The sequence below is a fragment of the Eucalyptus grandis genome, chromosome 11 (assembly GCF_016545825.1).
Source record: "Eucalyptus grandis isolate ANBG69807.140 chromosome 11, ASM1654582v1, whole genome shotgun sequence".
Taxonomy (NCBI): Eukaryota; Viridiplantae; Streptophyta; class Magnoliopsida; order Myrtales; family Myrtaceae; genus Eucalyptus; species Eucalyptus grandis.
This window is the reverse complement of record NC_052622.1, coordinates 11,722,716-11,744,494: the sequence shown is the minus strand read 5'-3', so window position 1 is coordinate 11,744,494 and position 21,779 is coordinate 11,722,716. Positions and strand designations below refer to the sequence as shown.

Here is a 21,779-nt window from a genome sequence, read left to right as displayed (position 1 = left end):
TGACAAACTGTAAATTCTACCTTCAATAGTCAATAAATTTTCAGACTATATTAGATCCAAATTATCTTGGAGATTGTTAGAAAGTCCAATTTACAGCGAAAACCACGTGTATAAACACGTGGAATTTGACAATGGGCACATATGTAAACTAGAGCAAAACTTGATTCTGATACCGTATTAGAACATTTGACTTAAAATCTTAAGCCAATAGGTGGAAAAAAAATCACACGTATATAAAGAGTATATAACTTACATAACATGCAATGTGGGATATTTCAATAGCTACTATATTATCCAATTTTTTTTATTCTCTTTAAATGGTAAATATATTTGTTGATGGTATTAGCAAGCTTGTAGTTCCCTTCTATTCCCATAGCGATTTGGAATATGGTATTTAATATGGTATTTAATTATTTTAATTCTATTTCGTGATTGGCTATTTCATTTTGATATCAAGACTTTTAATTGGTACGTTAGAGGCATTCCCGAAGGACATCACATGTCTAGTTGAAGAACTTAATAGGAAATCCATCCGATCCTTTATTTCACCACCTTCTTATTTGAATTCATTCAATAATCATTTAATGACTATAAAAGAGAGATCTTATGGGTCATCAGCGTTGAGCATATAGTTGAGTGAAGCATTGATGTTGATGTGCAAACATGATGTTATTGGAAAACATTTTCTAATAAGTCATTATTCAGAAAAATAGCAACGCCATTTTATGTTTGGTGAAAATTAAAAAATGAGTTAAAAACCATTCCCACTATTGGAATAGAAAATTGTTTTGTGATGTGATTTTCATAATGGAATGGGATGAATTATCTTTTTAGGAGCACATTTTTTTTTTTCAGATAATTGTGTTTCAGGATAGGTAAGATAGGTTTTATGTCCTAAAAAACGGAAACCGGTCCTGACAGAGCAAGTTCTAGGTTGGGTCAGAACCACTCACCCCTAAAGCTGTGGTGAATGGTCTCTGTGTCGTTTGGTGCTTTGCACTGGGCAAACAAGGAAGGAAAGTTCCGCGTTGTATTTGGCAGTCGAAGCCGAGCACTTGGAGATCCTCACACTTTCGCCCACCGTTCCATTTGGTCCATCAAGGATTCAGGGCATGTCCCTTGCTGTGCCACGGTAACTCACTGGAATCTGGTTAACTTCAGTTTCAAGTTCCGAAATTAGATGTTGTCGTTGCAAGCATGATCCAAGGATAAGAAAAAACTCAGGTTGTATCTACATGAAAAAGAATTTAGCGTAAGTTCCAGCATATTCATTATCACCTAAGAAAGTAAACCATCAGTCATGGTCGTTGGGATCCTCCGCGCCTTTAATGCCAGTCTGCTGAAAGAGATGGCAGAAAGGAAGGAGGAGCTTTTCCATTCGAGAGATGATGCAAATTACAAACGGCATCAGCTACATTCAGCAGCATATCTCAATCACGGTGACGGAGTTCAGTTTATGTTGAGAAAATCCACCATTAGCGCTATCGAGGATGACAGAGATGGCAATCTTCCGATTCACGCTGCTTGCAAGATGAATCAACTTGGGAGAGTCAAGGATCTACCTTTGCGGTAACTGAGCAAGAATCTAAATAGACAGGGACATAACATTCTGCATGTTACAACAAAGTATGGCATATACTTGACCGTGGAATACATACTCAGAAGTCCCAAAGCAGAGAAGCTTGTGATTGAAAGGGACGGTGATGGGAATACATCACTCCATTGGGGCCACAATGCATTGGCAATCTGGGATTTTGTTCCTTCTCTCGAGGAATACAAGAGCTAATCCCAAGGTGGTGACTAAGGCAAGCTTCACAGCATCGGACATTGCCCGGGAGCACTTGAAAACTGGCTATCCCTACCAAAAGGTATGACCGTCTCTACAATATCTGCAGCCAATGCAAAACACACGCTTTTCATAGGCGACGTATGATCTAGCGATATATGTTGGGGGTTTGTTTGTTAAAACAAACTGAGTGCTTTTTATCCTTGTCCCACATAGGAAAAGTGAGAGGGAGTGGGCCAATTTAAAAGTGTGGGATTTCCTTTTAGTACTTAAAGGAATGATAGGGTGGGGCTAGACCCCACCATACCCGCGTGTGGGTGCACGATTTTGGTGTACTTAGTACTTAGCGGTTTAATTAGCACTAAACCCTTTGTTATTTTTATTTTATTTTTTATGATATTAATTTTTAATAAATTCAAATGTTTTTTTAATTTGAGAATTTTTGGAAATGAAATATAAAATGAAAATTCGAAATTCTATTTAAAAAAACTATTATTCCGAATTTTTATTTGTGTTTTTTCGATACAAAATTTGGAAAATTACTACGGCCATTCTTTCAAATTGTTTCCTAGAGAGACCCTGGAGAAATACTAGAATTGCTATCTAATATTTTCATCCGAAACTTTGTTGTATCATGGAGGATTTTTGCCGGTGACCATTAGCAACGTTGTGGGGCAAATAAATTCATAAAGAAAGTGATATCACGCCTCAAAGTCCGACTTAAGTACTCTGAATATCCATCTTCATTATTCTACCCAATTCGAAGCCATATTTGAACAACAATATATGCAACTGAAATCTGATTCAAAGTCATTTATGGCAATTGGCAATGAATACCACTAGTAAATAATATTATGAGCTGTACACACATAGACATAACACAATGTCTTTCCCTTCGCTTCCATGATAGAGTCTAACACCGGAAAGTAGAGATTTGGTCATGTTTATGCCTGAGCGAGAGCATTACATTGTAGTGGGACAAATCCAGACTCCAAGAGGAGACTTCATGGAGGCCCAATAAACGCCCGCTTCCTCTTGGCAACACTCATGTCCACTGTGACTTTCACCACTGGTCTGGCAGTTCTAGGAGGTTATAAAGGTTCTGGTGCAGAACAAGACCATGGCATTGCCACCGCATTGAAGAAGACCACGTTCCATGTATTCTCTGCATGTACTACCCTCTCCATGTTCAACTTGATGGTCATGGTCGTCATGCTCCTCTATGCACAAATTAATGACCCTCAAGCGGCACCATTTACATATGGAACCATGGTATTGCCAATGTTTGCAGCTCTCGAATGTCCCCACATTCACAACAGGCTTGTACATGATCGTCAGCAAACTCAGCCGGCTCGTGAATACTACTTTGGTTATGGGTGTCATTTACTTAAGCATCATCTTCACTCTTCAAGCTATGTTCTATGTGCCACTCAGATTGAATCTAACTTACCTTTGCCATATCTCCTACTACCTAATCTTGACTGCTATTTACGGGACAGGAAGTTTTGACCGAAACTATCTCGACACTGACATTGAAGAGAGGAGGACATCTCAATAAGACTCGAGGGGGCCGAGATGTACACTCAGCCCAGTGGCTCGGAGTGGGCTTAGTGGTCAAGGGCACAAAATATCTTCACTGGAAAATTGGGCCAAGGGAAGGATAAGTTTGATAGCATTACGACTAGCCATAGCTATCGTAGTTCGAAAGACGAATTCAAGCTAGTTGAGAAAGGCTTTTTCTTTTTCCAATCCAGCATCATTTAGTAATGTTCGCTTGGTGGAAGGCCAACGTCAAGACGGCAAGATTGGTGTTTCCATATTTAACAAATGGGGCCATGACAAGGACGGGCAAAAGGCATCCCAGAGCAACAATCTGGTCTATTGAATTAAATTATCTTCTGCTCACAGAGTTATACCGGTAACATAAAGGGATAAATCATCTAAGCTAGTGAATAAGAATAGATCGTGTGAAGAGAGCAGTCAAGGTTATTTCCCACCTAAACATCAGAAAACCTGCGGCATGTTTGGATTAAAAGCTCTGCCCTTCACTCTGCTCTAAGGCATCTACAAGAAGTTGTGCTTATTCTTTACCGGAGGCAGCTAGTAAGCACTCAAATTAACCAAAAGAAGAGAAAGAAAGTCAATCAAATAAGAAAGAGAATGGAAAAAGTTACGTCACTCGATAGTGACTGCCCCCGATCAACAGCTTTTTCTCCCTCAAGTGCTTCATGAATGTCTGCTTTCTCAGGGTCACCCACATCGAGCGTGATTTTGAGAGGGTTCGCCGGCTTCTCTGCGGCCGGTTTCTCTGCAGCAGTGCCAGGAACATCACCAGATGGGGCAACTGCAGGATTTGTCCCACTCTCTTTGTCCTTGCTCCCTTCCTTTGAGTCCTTCTCCTTCCCATCCTTCCTGGGCGGTGGCGATGGGAAGAGCATAATGTGAGGCGGAGGGTGTTGTTTCAGCTTGAACAAAACTTGCCTCGTTCTCGAAAGATCGGTGGGCTTTCCTGGCTTAGGCCCCTGAACGACCACTACTAAGGGCTTTTTCTTGGCGTCCCTCTTCCCTCTCTTCTCGATGGTTGGACTTCTGGAGGGATGATCTCAGCTATGGACTTCCAGTAATGTTGGTCGGCTTCCTTGCGAAACTTGTCTTGGTCGGCCAAGTACAATTGACGGAGAATAAAGTAATGCTCATGAGATAACCTACTTGAGAGAAGTTTTACCTTCTCTCTTTCTACTTCTCTCTTTCTGTGTTATTGGCCATGTTCGCTTCCTAGTGAGAAGTGGCTAGAATGCACTATGTCTTAGGCTTACGTGGCATGCATTTTTATTGAAGTCCAATAAAAAAAAATGCCATGTGCCAATGATGTGCACATAAATAAAAAATTAAAACTCTCACTTTCTTTTTCTCTCTCTCTCTCCTCCCTCCATCGTCATGGTGACTCGCATTCGTTGCCCGTCCATGGTCGAGCCAGCAACCCACTTCATCTTCCCTCGCGCCACCCCTTCGTGAATGAACAAACCCCAGAATAACTTGCAGCTCGTCCATTTGCTTCCCCAGGTGGTCAAGCAACGGTAGAGACTTTCAAGTCAATCTCACTTTGAAACTATCAATGGCATAGCCATTAAAGCATACGACAATGGAGTGAAGGTCCATCGCATAAAAAAAACAAAGTTGAGACCTTCAAAGGCCATCAAATATGTCTCTACAATCTGTCCAACAACTCTTTTTTATGATTAGATGAAACCAGCAAGCGATGCCTACGCTCGTCCATGGCCATCGTTGATGTCGTTCTTCAGATCTGGAATTTTGCGCGCTCGCGAAAACATGAAAATCCCAGGTCCATGGTCACCGAAGGAAACCAAGAAATCCAGGCTCCATGGCCGCCGGCGGGAGTCATCGGAGCTCACGGTGGAAATCTGAGGTCTTTGGCCACTGACGGAGTCGCCGGCGCTTGCGGAGATCTGGAGATCGGAGGACGATGACTACGGATGTCTGGGGACAGCGTAGAAGAGCGAAAAAAACAAGAGAGTGAGATTTTTAATTTTATTTATTTATTCCACGTCATCGAAATGTGGTATTTTGTGATTGGACCTCAAAAAAGCCACGTCAGCCTATACTTTCTTCTTCAGTTGAGCTTCATTTCTCATGGAAAGCTCATTCGAACTCTTCGGCTTCATCGCAATGATATGATTGTGCATCTCCGCCTCCTCCTTTTCCTAGAGGTTTATGGCATTTCGACTGCATTTGGGAAGTGGTTGTGGTTTTAGTCTCTACTAAATTCATGGAAAAAGTGCAACTATTGTCACCGGGTACTACAAATGCAATCTCTATCTAAGCAGCAAGATCATATAATGCTTTTAGAAAACAATAGCAATGAAATTAAACTCCCACAGAAATGTCCAAAGCAGATAAGAAACCAAATCCTTCTTGATTTATTACGAACTTTAACTGCTAAACCGATACAAATGGAAATCAACGGATATGAATAAAAACCATAGAGTTCCTACCCGAAATTACACTAAACTCAAAATTATAAATCTAGTCGATCCGTGAATAAGTGCGGCTTCCTATTCTGTTTGATTATATAGTGTTGAATGTATTAGCGCTGGCCTTACATGGTAATTGTTGAATATATCAACCAACAAATCTCGGTTCGGCGACAAGTACCCCGCATGAAGTTAGGACAAGGGTAGGGGCCCAACCCCGAAGATGTCGCCCTCCGCAATGGACAGAGTGGGGAGCGTTGGCGGAGAAGTCACTTGGAGGGGGTGAAGGCAAGGTTGTAGCCCGATGAAGGCATCGTTGTGGAAAGGGCTCGGCTAGTGGGCCTACCGGACGGGGTTGCGGGGGTGTGCTCCGGCCGGTGTCCACCGCATCGAATGACTCCATTTTCTCAGCCTCATTTTGGAGTGCAGGCCAGGTTTGGCCCAGGCCTCAATGCCCTAATCCAGGCCCAATTTATTTTCTTGAATAGGCCGAATCCGACAGCCCATCACATGGGCCCAACCTTATTGAAGTTTTGGGTCCCAAGAGGATCATTTGCACGATGTTTAAATTAAACCAAAAAAAGATATAAAAAAATCTACCAAGAGAAGCCCTTATCTATATAGCTAATGTTTGGGACAGCACGGGGCTTATAATTCACCGCAAGTGGCAGACCCCGTTATTGTCCTTGCATTTCATGTGTCATCTTCTCTTTTTCTCCTCTTTTCCTTACTTTTTCCTCTTTTTTCCAAAGGTGGCCATATAGATGTAACATAAAGCCATAATTTTCTGTCATCTATCCTTTTCCTATTTTCCTTACTTTTCTTTTTCCAAAAGGCAATCACAAACAATTTTCTATTTTTGTCTCTCTTTCCTTGTTTTTCTTACTTTTCCCTTTTCATAGGACCACCACATAAAGCATAAGATAAGGTCACAATTTTCCACTCATTGTGCAAAATAATCTTTTAATGAAAATTTTTCATCGGCCAACATATCAGAATCACCGTCCACTTACCAAGGCTACACTACATCCATAACAATAACGGGACTTATAATTCACCGCAAGTGGCAGACCCCATTATTATCCTTCCATTTCATGTGTCATCTTCTCTCTTTTTCCTCTATTTTTCCAAAGGCGGCCATATAGAAATAACATAAAGCCATAATTTTCTGTCATCTCTCTTTTTTTTTCCCTACTTTTTCTTTTTCCCAAAAGGTGGTCACAAACAATTTTCTATTTTTGTCTATTTTTCCTTTTTTTTTTCCTTACTTTTCCCTTTTCCATAGGACCACCACGTAAAGTATAAGATAAGGTCACAATTTTTCACTCATTTTGCAAAATAATTTGAATGGAAAATTTTTTATTGGCCAACATATCAGAATCACTGTCCACTTACCAAGGCTACACTACATCCAAAACAATCAATTCAAGCCTAGCAACCATCTCATTACAGCTCAGACAACAACATCAATAGCATAGGGAATGCTATAGCGGCTACAAAATCTCTGGTGTTCGCTAGACAATATCAACTTTATGCTCGATTGTATAATGTTACATTTGAGTTCCAACAGTAAACACTATTGTTTTATATCACATCTTGTTCTCTCATAGTTTTTTTTTTATGAACCAAACGCTAGAAAATTCAAAAATCTTCTTTCTTGGAAGTTGTTTTTCATGAAACAAATGTAGCCTTTGGTCCTAGCATAACTTTACTAACGACAATTATCCCCTAAATCAAGAGAATCCAAATCTCTTTATTTTTATGTTGTTGCACAAGTTATTTCACTTCTTCATGAAACTTAGAATGTCACAAAACAAACTATCTAATAATAGCTTTCTAATTGCCCTAAGCAATCGTTATGCCAGAATCTCTTTTTATTGGACAAGTAAAAATCCAGGATAAAGTTCACATATTCTGCACCTTGAACCTTAAAAGACTTTCAACCAAAAAAAAAAAACTTCAAAAGACTAATATATCGAGAAAATCTGTGTGTGTAGGTAAATATAGACTGCATCTCATTAAAGTCATTAGCTTGAAGAGGGAGCAATTCTAGTCAAAGGGTACTAGATGTAAAAACACCTATGACAGATAATGTAGTCCGGTATAAGAGATTAGAAACTTTGTTTCTTAGATGGGATCCAAGCCAACTACTATTTGAACGCATAAAAGATAAGAATATGGATCCTATGCTAAATGCATATCGCTGCAGACAAAGGTGACTACGACAAATTTATCAAAACCTTGGAAGATCAATCTAGAAAACTAGGTAAGAACATTTCATAAAATTATTTCAATCTTTTATATTAAGGAAAAAGTCAAAAGTTAAATGATAACTAGATAACCCCTTCCACTAGGGGTGTCAATGGGTCGGGTCGGGTCGGGTCTTGTTGTTACCCGACCCGACCCGAAACACATTAGATGGTTTAATGTGTTTCGGGTCGGTTCGGGTCGGGTCGGGTCGCTGGTTTTTTTTTTGGTTTTTTTGTTTTTTTGTTTTTTTTTTTTCTGGGGTTTGTTAAATCCTTTAAAAAGCTCGAAAATTTGAGGCTGCATATGTAATGGTGACATGAAGAAAAGTCCCCATATTTCTGTTTAGCTTGACTAATCGATTTAAAGCAGCTTTCTTCTCGGTGCTTGGAACCAATGCTTCACAAGGACTCAGTGCTGCTTTGATAAATTCAACCTGCATAGACACATTGAAGCCTTTAACACAGCCATCTATTGTATTGATATTCCCACCATAAACCTGCAGACAATGGATATATAAATAAATAAAATGACGTGAAACCTAAGACAACATAAAAGGAGAAGTCCATGAATAACCTCGATCGTTTTTTTCTTGTATAAAGCTTCATAACCATGTTTGTCTAATTCAGGCGAAAAACTCCTCGAAATGATCACTTTGAACCTGGAAAAGAAAACATATCTGTTTTCAATGTACCAAACATGCCAAAAGGGAGGACAAAACTAATAGTCGATCTCCTTCGACCCATGAGGAGGAGGCCTAGTTAACATTCTGTTCTTCCAAACAAAGTAAATCTGATCAACATACATCCTCTTACTATAAACTCGGATGAACGATGGACCGAACTAATTGACTCCTAATGCAATGGACTCCTACCCCGTAAAAACAGGGATGATAAACTATGAAACCCTTGGGAACACAGAGCAAACAACAATTCTTCCAAACTAAAGCAGAAACTGAAAGTCCTGGTTCAGAAAATTCTTGTGGATGGATAAATGCTCTTCAATTGGTTTTACAGAGTTAAACGCACACGTTGTCTCTTTAAGCTGTTGCGGAAGTGGCCATCATGAAGACAGAGCAAAAACTTGGATGAACAGAACAAAGCACCAGGCAATTTAAAACTAAACTACGCACCTCACAATGTAATGAGAAATGCCCTTGTTTATATTGAAACAACAAGTAGTGTACATCAAGATGAAATCTAAGAAACATAAGCCCGCGTGAGAGAACATGGAGAGCAGACGACGATGCGCCTAATTTTTCTCATACGCACATTAGTCCGAAAGCCCTATCATTTATCCAAGTTCAGCTTGACTTCGAGAGAGAATCTTTTCTCTCTCGGAAGTCAAGCTGTCTGCTCTCTCGGAAGTCAAGCTGCCGAATCTCTTCTTTCTTGGCAAACACCAATTACACAAATCCGACGGCAACTCTCCGATTCTTGTTCAGCTTCCTAAATCCAACTCCACCAGACTACTCACCCCATTTCCCGAAATCATCCAAAGCTAAAGAAGACGACGCAGAGAGACCCATCAATCATTTTAGCTATAAATTTCGGCAGAACAAGAACTACCGCACTCGCTCGACATGAAAACCAGACATCTCGCAGAAACAAAACAAAATCGAAAACCCAGAAATCAAGAAGCAGCGGATCAAACCTATATAGAGCGTAATCGAGGACTACAGGGGAGAAGCGAACCTTGAAATTCCACTGGAAGCTGTATCGGAGCTCGGGGTCGAGAGCCGACTCGTCCTCCTCCTCGGCGTCGCCGGCAAAGATCGACAGATTCGGCGGCGGCTAGGGTTCCGGCGTTGAGACGAGGGGTGGCGACGGCGACGGCGAGGCGGAGGCGCGTCGACGGACGGCAACGATTGACTGATTAGGCGGCGGCTAGGGTTCCGACAGTCGTGAGCAACGTCGGAGAAGAAGGCTGAGCCGAGAAACATACGTGTTTACTGTTTAGTGTTTATGTTTCTTTGCTTATTTGGGTTTGGGGGTTATTGTGTTTCGGGTCGAAACAATGTTTCCACCCTACCCGACCCTAAACACATATTGTTTGCTTGTTTTATATTTGTCTCTTAAACAATATCAAGACCCAAAACAAGTATAATACTTGTTTCGTGTTCGGGTCGTGTTCGGGTCGGGTCGGGTCGGGTTTCTCTGACACCCCTACCTTCCACTCCTCTAACAGGGGATGGATTACACGTATGCTCCTCATAAGGCCAAAACAAGGACATCGCATGTCGAGTTAGTAGAAAATTCATTCAATTCTTCATTTTTATTTGTTCTTATTTGAATTTATCAATCAACCATGTAATAACGATAAAAAAGAGATCTTGCTGGTCAATATTGTCCTCACATTGACTAGCAAATATCTATGTAAAGCACCAAAGTTGGCATGTAAACATTAATTGGGTGCTTTATTCTTCCTTTTAACCTCAAGCAAATTGTTAAGCTAGAATCTCCTTTTAAAGTAAAAATTCAGGATAAAGTTCACATTTTCCGAACCTTGAACTTGAAAGAGACCAACTTATGGAGAATATATTTCTGCGTGTATAGATAAATGCAGACTATATCTGATTAAAGTCATTTGCTTCAAGTGATGTATAAATAGTTGTGGCAGATAATGCAATTTGGTTTAAGAGATAAGAAGCATCCTTTCTTTGACCGAATCCAAGCCATCTGCGATCTGAATGCGCAAAAGATAAGTGACGAATGTCGTGCTAAATGCAAATCGCCGCAGAAAGATGTGACTTAGACAAATTCATCCAAGCTATGGAAGTTGAATCTAGAAAACTAGGTAATAACATTTCATAAATTTATTTAAAGCTTGAATATTAAGGGAAAAAGTCACACATAGAAATTATAACTAGATAACCCCATCCACTTCTCTAGCAGGGGCCAATGATTGGATAGATCACATGCATGGTCCTTATAAGGCTGGAACAAGGATATCGCGTGTCAAGTTAGTAGAAAATCCAATCCTTTATTTTCATTTATTCCTATTTAAATTCATCAATCATTCGTATAATAACGGTAAAAGAGAGATGTTGCTGGTCAATAGTGTCCTTATATTAGCAAGCAAATATCTATGTAAAGCATCAAAGTTGTTGTATAAATGCTACTAAATTAGGGTGCTTTATTCTCTCTTAACCTCAAGCAATTATTATTTCATAATTTCTTTCTATTGGATAGGTAAAAATCAAGAATAAAGTTCACATATTCCGCATCTTGAACATTAAAAGACCAACATATAAAGAAAATCTTTGTGTGTAAGTGAATACAGACTACATTTGATTAAAGTCATTTACTTCAAATGAGGGCAATTCCAATCGAAGGGTTATGGATATATAAATATCTATGACAGATAATGCAGTCCAATGTAAGAGATCAGAAACATTATTTCTTAGATTGAATTCGAGACAATTGCTATTTGAACACTAAAACATAAGAGTATGGATCCTATGGTGAATGCATATCACCACAAAAAAAAGGTGACTGAGACAAATTCATCGAAGCCATGGAAGATGAATCTAGAAAACTAGATAAGAACATTTCATAAAATTATTCAAATCTTGTATATTAAGGGAAAAAGTCCCAAGTAAAATTATAACTACATAACCCCCTCTACTCCTCTAACAAGGGCCGATGATTGAATGGATAACACGAATGGTCCACCTAAAGATGGTTCTTATAAGGCCGAACAAGGACATCGGTATTAAGTTGGTAGGAAATCTATCCAATCCTTCATTTTATTTTGTTCATATTTAAATTCATCAAATCAGTCTCGTTGGTCAATAGCATCCTTACACTGACTAGCAAATATCTATGTAAAGCATCGAAGCTAGCATGTAAATACTACTTAATTAGGGTGTTTTATCCTTCCTCTTAATCTCAAGCAATCGCCAAGATAAAGTTCACAAATTCCATGCCTTGAATTTGAAGAGACCAACATATAGAGAAATTTTTTCTATGTGTAGGCAAATACAAACTACATTTTATTAAAGTCATTTGCTTCAAGTAGGGGCAATTCCAATCGAGTGTAATGGATGTATAAATACTTGTGGCAAATAATGCAATCCAGTTTAAGATATCAGAAGCATTATTTATAAGATCGAATTTGAGCCATCTATAACCTGAATGCACGAAAGATAAGAGTGTGAGCTAAATGCATATCACCGCAGAAAAAAGTGACTTCGACAAATTAAGATGAATCTAGAAAACTAGGCAATAATATTTCATAAAATTATTTAAAACTTGAATATTAAGGGAAAAGAATTGCGTGTAAAAATTATAACTAGATAACTCCCTCCACTCCTCTAACAAGGGCCAATGATCGAATGGATTTCACACATGGTTCTTATAAGGCCGGAACAAGGACATCCAGTCTCAAGTTAGTAGAAAATCTAATCCAATCTTTCATTTTTATTTATTCATATTTAAATTCATCAATCATTCATGTAATAACGGTAAAAGAGAGATCTTACTGGTCAATAGTATCCTTACATTAACTAGCAAATATCTATGTAAAGCATCGAAGTTGGCGTGAAAACAATACGTAATTAGGGCGTTTTATTCTTTCTCTTAACCTCAAGCAATCATTATGCTGGAATTCTTTCTATCGACAAGTAAAAATTCAGGATAATATTCACATATTCTGCACCTTGAACTTTAAAAGACCAACATATAGAGAAAATCTCTGTGTGTAGTCTAATACATACTACATCTTATTGAGTCATTTGCTTCAAGTCGGGGCAATCGGGGTTAATGGATATATAAATACCTATGACAGATAATGCAATCTGGTATAAGAAATTTTGAACATTATTTCTTAGATTGAATCCAAGCCAACTACTATTTGAACACGCATGTATTGAATGCATATTGCAATAGAAAAAGGAGACCATGAGAAATTCATCGAAGCTGTGTAAAGACCAATCTAGCAAACGAGGTAAGAACATTTCATAAAATTATTCAAATCTTGTATATTACGGAAAGAAGTCACAAGTAAAATTATAACTAGACAACCCCCTCAACTCCAACAAGGGGTGATAATTGGATGGATTTCACAAATGATCCACATATGGATGATTCTTATAAGGCCAGAACACGGACATCGGGTGTCAAGTTAGTTAGAAATCCATCCAATCCTTCATATATTGAATTAATCATGTAATAATAGTAAAAGAAAGATCTTGCTAGTCAACAGTGTCCTCATACTAACTAGCAAATATCAATGTAAACCATCGATGTTGGCGTGTAAACACCACTTAATTATGGTGTTTTATTCTTCCTCTTAAACTAAAGCAATCATTATGATGGAATCTCTATTTATTGGACAAGTAAAAATCCAAGATAAAGTTCTCTGTGGCAAATACAGACTACATCTAGTTAAAGTCATTTGCTTTAAGTGGGGGCAATCCCGCCGAGAGTAATGGATGTATAAAGACCAGTGGCGGATCATGTCGTCTAGTTTGAAAGATTAGAATAATTTCTTCTTAGACGAGTACTAGCCAACTGCAATCTGAACGTAAAAGATAAGAGTATGAATCCCATGCCAAATGCATATCGTTGCAGAAAAGGGTGACTTTGACATATTCATCAAAGCCTTAGAAGATGAAGTTGGAAAACTAGGTAATAACATTTCATAAAATTATTCAAATCTTGAATATTAAGAAAAAGAGTCATAAGTAAAATTATCACTAGATAGCATGTATCGCGACTTTCCTCTAGGTGTACCACCAAAAAGGAAAGCTAATGGATTACTAACTCAAAAACTTAGCACAGACTCTTCTAAGCCATACTAATCACAACTTTGGGTTTCATTTTAATCAATTTAAACATGTAATTCAATTTATTTAAAAGTAGCTACTAATCTATTATGGGCCTATTAAGAACCCCGATAAATTACAGGAGAACACTTTACTTCTACGAACTAGAGATTCATGAATATAGGAACTTATGCTAAATAAACCTAACACTTTTTGGGTACCTATTCTATTTGTTTCCAAAGATATTTAGCTAGTCTTGAACAATTTTAAACCTAATCCACTAATATGCAATGGGTGATCATGTGGGTGCACAATTAATAATATGACGCCTAATAAATCAAAGTGATAAATAAATTGCCCAAAGGAATGAGAGAACCTCAATGTGCTAAACAAATCAAAAAGCAAAACTCCATTATCTTAGTATACATCAAGTGCTTTACAAAATGTTAGATAAAGACTAAACAATGTATGCATGACCTAGATATGATTTCTAAATGCGATTACAATTCTAATTAATTCTTTTTGGGTTTTCCTTTATGATAATTAAACTATATGCAATGCATGTAATGCATGAGATGTGGTGTTTAATGAAATCCATCTACATTATGCGATTATTGAATTATTGAACCTAAAACATGTGATTTACTGAATGACGAGCATTACCGACATGCATTTTATGAGACCCACGATGCGTTTATGCAATGCATATGATCTAGATGACATTTATTTTATTTATTTCATAAAAATCAAACTTTATTTTATCTTTATACTCCATTCGCATTGTTAGCTTGCGTGCAGTACGACAAAGTCAGTAAAAGGCAGGTCTATAACAAAAACTCATAAGTTTTCTTACTATCAATGTTAGTGTTAGTTCAAAGTATTAAATTACTTCTTAGCAGGGTAAAATGTTTTTGAAATTCAGGCCAAAATCTCCACTCGTTGCCTTCAAAGCACCAAATCGCGCACTAGTGGACTCCTTGTCCCTCTATGTTTTGGAAAATAACAAACCAAAGGGGAGGGGAAAACACTGAAAGTGGCCCAACGATCAATGTGAGATTGATCATTGAAGGAAAGTGGCCATTCTCTGGCCTAAAAGGAAAAACAAAACATGAGATTGAAGCGGCCAATCAGTAGAAATCGGTAGGGACTTTCATGTCTACCGATCATATTTGGTCTGCGTTATGTATCAAAATAGGTTTTATTTAGTTGTTACTCGTAACCGCTTGGGGGATGACATTTGCTTTTAACTGTGTATTGCTTTTAGCAAACTTTACGACACTCGCACTTTAACTTCTATTTCACACGCTATTTTTTTTTTTCTTTTTTTTGTTAAAAATTCCAATCTGGACGTGTGAAATCGCATTTAGAGTAATCATATTATTCAAAGCTTGAATACATCAATCCATCCAACCCTTCATTTTTACTCTGTTTGTATTTGAATACATCAATCCATCATGTGATAACGGTAAAAGAGAAATCTTACTGGTCATTAGTATTCTCACATTGATTAGCACATATTTGATTAACACACATTTTAAATAAGAAAACAGAATATTTGAAAATCAAATTAGACAAAATTTTGACCTAATCCAAATATCGGCTTCAAAATTTGGACTATGCGTGATCGGACTGGGATCGCAATTGGCTCCTCGACAGTGAGTGGCAACAGTGACAAGGCGGTGCCAAGCGGCAGTGGTTCGTGGTGAACTACGACGGATTACTTAGTGGTAGTTCATGGTTCTCGACCAGCGTCTCGACTCACTAAAGGTGGCTGCTTGTGGTCGCTCGGGAACAATGATAACCTTCGGTAAACCTGCAAAAATAGAAAGCTTTCAATGAAGCAGGGACCGTCGTGGTGGAGCTCTCGGTTTGAGCAGCTACTTCGTCGAGGCGCAACAGGTTTGCCGGCGTTAAGGCAGCAGCATGGATCTCGTCTGGTTGTCGGATCAAGAAGCAAATCGGCTGGCTGGGTGAAACTTGGAGAAAGCAAGGACGTCGGGTCCAGCTTGCTGCGTCACGTGTGCAGATTAAAACAACTCATCCTTGGGAAATTGCAGCTTGTCACGAGGCTGCTGGTCGTCGAAGGAGTAACAGCAGCGAACGGAGGTCGCGATAGCGAAGGGCGTTCCAAACGGTGGTCAGCGCAGCAACAAAACTGGAGACGAACGTCGGGAAATCTTCGAAAAATTGATGGGCTTCGATTGGTTCGAGAATTTACTGCGCTCACCGGGAATCAAAAACCAAGGAGGACATGCATGACAAGAGACGTGGCAAGAGCTGGTCTTCTTGTCAGCGCGTCCTCTGTATCTATTGCACCCGTGATGCACCTGTGAAGAAGTAGATAGGGAAGTGAAGGTCTCAGCCCCTTCTTTTCACTTTCCCTCTCCACGCAATGAAAATCCTCTCTTGCACACATTAAAATCGTCTCCTTTCTCATGAACAAATTTACTCTCTCACAATTGTGACCCTCCCTCCTCTTTGTCGTGTAATGAGTCCCTTTTACAGAGAAAGGGCTCGAGCTCAGGAAAAAATTTGTGTTTCCTTTTTGGCTCACGCACGAAATCCCCCATGTAATCTTTCTTGTTTTGAGACGAAGAATACATCACTCAATACATGCCCCACGTGCAATATTCCCTCTTGATATTTCATCCTTAAACTTCCAATCTTTTGCGACATATATCACTCATTGCGACATATATCACTCAATGTATATATCACGTGAATATATAAAGGATTTACCAAAAATTGAAAGAATAATACGAATCTTCTCTGAAAATATCGAATCGCCAACTCATAAAATTAAAGCTCATCTATCGCCAATCAAATGCAAAAGTGATAAATAAATAAATAAATGCAACTAAAATTATATGCTATGTAATTTTAATTCTATTTATTTTTAGGGGTTAAAAATTAATCCCTAATTTTCTATACAATAAATGGATGACCAGGACTCCAAAATTTAGATGTTGACATCCTATGCATATCTAATAAAAATCTGTAATAAAAAGAAAAAAAAAAATACTTAAATGAGTCACGTGGCCACTTTTTTTGTTTGTTTGGCAGTTGCTTCTGTCTAATAGTAATTTGTTCATTACTACAAAGATCAGGCCAGATAAGCATCCTAGAGAGAGTAGATTTGCTTTCAACACAATGGTCAAGCGTAATGTTTGTCATTTTTTCAGAAATTAATGTCAATGAAGCGAAAATTCTTTTTTGCCCTTTGTTATTCTATCAAGTGCAACTTGGAGAACCAATAACAGAATCTGAGATATTGAGGGGATTACTTGTATTAAGACCAAACAAAGGCCTGAACTATTTTAGATAGCTAAAATATCTTTGCCAATCTATCTATCATTATATATATTTTGAAGGATTTCATATGCCATATTGTGGGTTCGATATATCTTCAGAGAATAGCACACCACAACCAATGGGGTATTAGAAGTCGTTTCCAACTGTTGTTCCCCTCCCAAGTAAGATCTAATTTCACATGAGAAAATTCATTTTTTTATTAAAATTCAATTAAAAATTTATGTTTCTTTTATAGCAACTGCAGCCTTGATTTAGTTTTTTTTTTTTTCACTTTCATGTTTATTTTATGTTGCATTGGAGTCAATTTAGGGTTAAGCTCCTTTTTCTGATGGGTCGAGATTATTTGAGGTGAGTCAGTGATATTCTTCGAGTTGATCAAAAGAACACTAAATAGACTTGTATGGACAGAATCATTCATAGTATAGGATTTATGTTGAAACTTGTGTTCATTGAACAGTGGGAGTCCCACTATTTTTGGACAGGGTAATTAACAGATTGATTGGACAAAGATTCCAAAAACTTCTTGAGCCTATCACTAATTGACTGTTGGGTCAAAAGTCAATGACGTTGGCCGAGGTGAGTCTCTCTGGGTGTTGGGATCATGAGAACACTTGACCTTTATAAGGGCGAGTGCTCTCTTCCTTTGCATTCTCATTACATAAGGCGGGAAGTGATACAAAATTTATTTAAAAAAAGAAAAAAACTCCAGCAGCCCGAGAGGATTACGTGGTAAGCATGAGGGCGACGCCAAAAGCTAGGCTTGAAGCTTTGAAGACGAGATACGTGTCGACTCCAAATAACCAACAGCTCGGAGATGGTGATCTGAACAAAATAATGGATCCTGACCTATATGAAGCCACAAAAACTGAGGATGTGATAAATTCATGGATGCATTAGAAGCGGTTTCTCAGTCGAGGAAACTGCCTTTGTCACTAATCTTCAACCATTGCTTCATGCAGCAGCAAGCTCTGGGAAAGAAGACGTCATGAATCTAATTCTCTCTCATTTCCATGACCTCGTGACCCAGAAAAACTCCTTGGAGGATACTCCGCTCCATGAGGCCATTCGAAATGAAAGGTTAAATGCGACAAGAATGCTGATTTTCCTGAGAACAGACTTGGACATTATGTACTGGAAGAACAAGGATGGTAAATCCCCACTGTATTTGGCAGCCGAAACCGGGCACTGAGAGATTCTTCAGCTTCTCTTGTTAGCCTCCGCTCGAGAGGAACCTTACGCGGTTAAAACACGGCATGTCACCAGTTTTGGCCGCACTTGAGAAGGGGAAGTCGGGTAATGGATTCTTTTATGTAGAGTTCTAGTCCATAAATGCATAGAGATAAGCAAATTGCACTGCTTTTTACTCTTTTAAAAATTCATATTCTTCCAATTTGGAGAAAACTTGATAATAGCTGTTGGTCAATAAGGCAAATAACTCTGCAGGAGCAAACAGCAACAGTTATTTAACAAATAAATTGCACCCAATCTAAAAAAATGCTGTGGCCTATAATATCAGGTATATTGAAAGAAAATATAGATAGGCTTTCAACGTTGCTTCACGTGAAAGGAGAAGATAGGGCGACGCCACTGCACCCTGCTACATCCGTTGGAAATGTTGAGGCAGTACAGCTCCTGCTGAGTAAGTGCAGTTATCTCGCCCTTCAAACTGAAAAAAACGGTTACTACTTGATCCACATCGCTTGCGAAGGTGGTAGCATTGACATAATCCACGAGTTAATGAAAATGTGGCCCAACGTGGCAGAGATGAAAAACAGAAAGGGTCAGAAGAACAATGCGGTCCACCACATACTCAAGGAATGCAGCGAGCCCATCATCGAGAAGCTGGTCAATTCAAAAGATGTCGATGGAAACACACCACTTCATTTGGCATCGATGAACAACCATTGCCAAGTCATGCTCTCTTTGGTGAGGAACAAAAGAAGTGACGTCAAGCTTCTGAACAATAACAAAATGACCGCCCTGGATGTGGCCCTGAATCCCCAAAGCTGGTCATCGCATCAGTCACCGGTAGTGTAATAGGCTGCAGGTTGTGTTTATTGTTAACTGAATCACTATGCACTTGATTGATGACTAATTCTCTAATTTGACATTTGCAGTTACTAGCACGTGCAATTTTAGTTAAAGCTTGGTGCATGGCAAAAGGAAGATGCAAACGTTCTGTTACCATGAAAAAGTTCTGGAGCAAGCAAGTCACCTCGTGCCGAATGGATCAAGGACCAGGTTGACACTATTGCTCGTGGCCACACTGGTGGCCACAGTCACGTTCACTGCCGGCTTCACCTTGCCAGGAGGATATAATGCTTCCAGTGATCAACACCCAGGAACAGCAACCATGCTGCACAACCGAGTGTTTCAGGTTTTCGTAATTACCGACAAGTCAGCTATGTACAGCTCCATCCTTGCGGCCGTAGGCCTCTCCTGGGGTCACAGCAATGATTCCAAACTAGCAGAAGAAGCTTACCTCTCTGCAGGGCTACTATTGTTGTTGGCTCTCGTCTTCATGATGGTGGCATTTTGTGCAGCCGTAACGGTAGCGGTGAGCAAACTTATATGACTCATGAGCGTTGTTGTGTACATGACATGCGCTTACCTCGCGATGTGCGTACTGGTTTTAGCAGCCTTTATATTCCCACGCTCCCCACCTGCTAAGCTTCTATTTTTCATTTACTATCGAGCTATGAAAAACCAGGATCGGAGGTCAGATGATTAGTCAAGATCCACTGGCTACTTTTCCAGCTTGAGTTATAGATTTGGAGCCAGCTTTTCGTTCTCTAAGTTTTTCCAGCAAGTCCATTCCTAGCCGAGGCATCGTAGATGGGCGGTACGAATTGCCCGTGATGAAAAAGTTAGGAAGCCATTGCCGTTTCAGCTTTTCTTTATCTGCTTACAAATCCTGTAGTCGCACTTGCAGGGGCGGTGGTCAAGGGATCTTCAGTTAATTCGCCAGCATATATTGTGTCAGGCCGACTTTTATTTAATTAGAATGCACATAAAAATGTGGTTATTTTCTCTTGAAAATATCGAATGCTTGCTTGTCAGATTTTAGAGATAATTGTTAGATAATATGGATAATTTTCATATCTTTCTTGACTCTATATATTTATCGGGGTTGTGTATTATATCCCTTTAATTGTGTATATTCTTGATCAATCATAATTGATTACAAAATTATATTGTAATATAATGTACCTTAGATAGTTATATAATAAGGTTATACGTAGGCTTAGTACTCATCATTATAAAACTTACATTAATTATGCAATTCTCTTTCTGGCATACTGTTATCTCGTTATTAGAGCTGTTGTTATCTAAGGAATAGCAATGTCAGCCACCCCGGTATTCAATTCCCACTTACCCCTCCACTCTTAGGTGCTGCTTCAATATCTTTTGCTACTCCTTTCAAATGACCAACACCACCATTCGACTCACCACTCACTGCTCTCTTACAAGCCGGATCATAATTTTTCATCGTATTATGCTGTCGCTCGTGCCCTCATATGCCATTATGTATCACTACAATTGGGATATATGCGCCAGAAGTTTTGCACGCGTATCCCTAACATCTTTAAGGCATCAATGAGCTCGAGCCATCTTTGTCACCTGTCACGTCAGCCACAACCTCATCTGTCATGCCATGGGATTGGTCGCCACGTTAGTTGCCGTACCATCAGACATGTTAAACTCAACTCAAGCGCCTTTGCTTGCCACGTCATTAGAGCCACGTAAGCTTTTGTCACAGAGGGCGCCACGTCAGTTGGTTTACTCAGCCAAAACGGCGGGTTTGCTTTGCTTCCCGGACCGGTTTGCTTCGCCTGGCAGACAGGTTCAGTATCTTTGAGTCTGTGCTCTCTCTCTCTCTCTCTCTCTCTGCCACCCACCGCGCATGACCTCAGCACCAATGCATTGCCAACCCTCGGCTACCCTGCAGCACACAGCCTCAGGATGGCCGAGTAGATGGTGTCATCGTCCGTCACGTAAAGAGCTAACATGGAAATAAATTTCAAATGAGCCAAGTTGGACCAGCTTAAAACCCTGAGCCGAGGCATTCACTTCTTTTCTTCTAATCAGCAAAGTTACGAAGTATACTTTTTCTGAATCCTCTTCCAGAAATCCTCACTTTGATAAGCAACTTAACTTGATTGTTTCGGATATTCCTGCTGTTAGGACTGTGTATCAGACATTTGTGGACTTGATGAAATGATAATATTACCCTTTTACCATCCCCAAAGAAAAAGAATGAGGACGACGTCAAGTGGTAGTAACCCATTCATAAAGGGGCAACAAGCTTGTGTTCTGGACACAAAAAGTAATGTTGTGACAGAACCTGTAACCAGCTTGTGTTCTGGACCTTTTCTATATCGTATGGAGAGACATTGCGCTGATGTCCTTTCCCCACACTTTTACTAGTAAAAAAAGGCTTAGCAAATTGGAAAAAATAGTTACAAGTATTGAGTTAGAGCTAATTTCAAGAAAAGCAAAATGAGTAGGGCTACATGTGTTCAGAATTTCGAAGAAACTATTTCTAAATGATGTGGCGTGTGCCATGTCATTAAGTATGGGGACAACGAGCAATAATGATGCATAGAAAAAGGAAAGAAAATACAAATCAGGCAAGATTAAAAAGTTTTTTTTTTCTCTCACTCTCAAGCTTCAT

General features: G+C 39.2%; 1 protein-coding gene and 1 long non-coding RNA gene across 2 annotated transcripts; one reads left to right on the top strand and one right to left on the bottom strand.

The window, feature by feature from the left end:
- Positions 1-7,455: 7,455 nt before the first annotated feature.
- Positions 7,456-10,160, bottom strand: LOC120289330. The gene is made up of 4 exons (XR_005547254.1): positions 9,720-10,160; positions 8,602-8,686; positions 8,489-8,524; positions 7,456-7,467 (listed from the first exon to the last, which is right to left on the bottom strand). It is a non-coding gene; the product is annotated as an uncharacterized LOC120289330 (long non-coding RNA).
- A 7,679-nt stretch (positions 10,161-17,839) lies between these two features.
- Positions 17,840-19,679, top strand: LOC104427238 (protein ACCELERATED CELL DEATH 6). The gene is made up of 4 exons (XM_039305059.1): positions 17,840-17,921; positions 18,064-18,252; positions 18,621-19,113; positions 19,268-19,679. The coding sequence occupies exons 1-4, from the start codon at positions 17,840-17,842 to the stop codon at positions 19,677-19,679; spliced, it is 1,176 nt and encodes a 391-aa protein (XP_039160993.1).
- Positions 19,680-21,779: the final 2,100 nt, after the last annotated feature.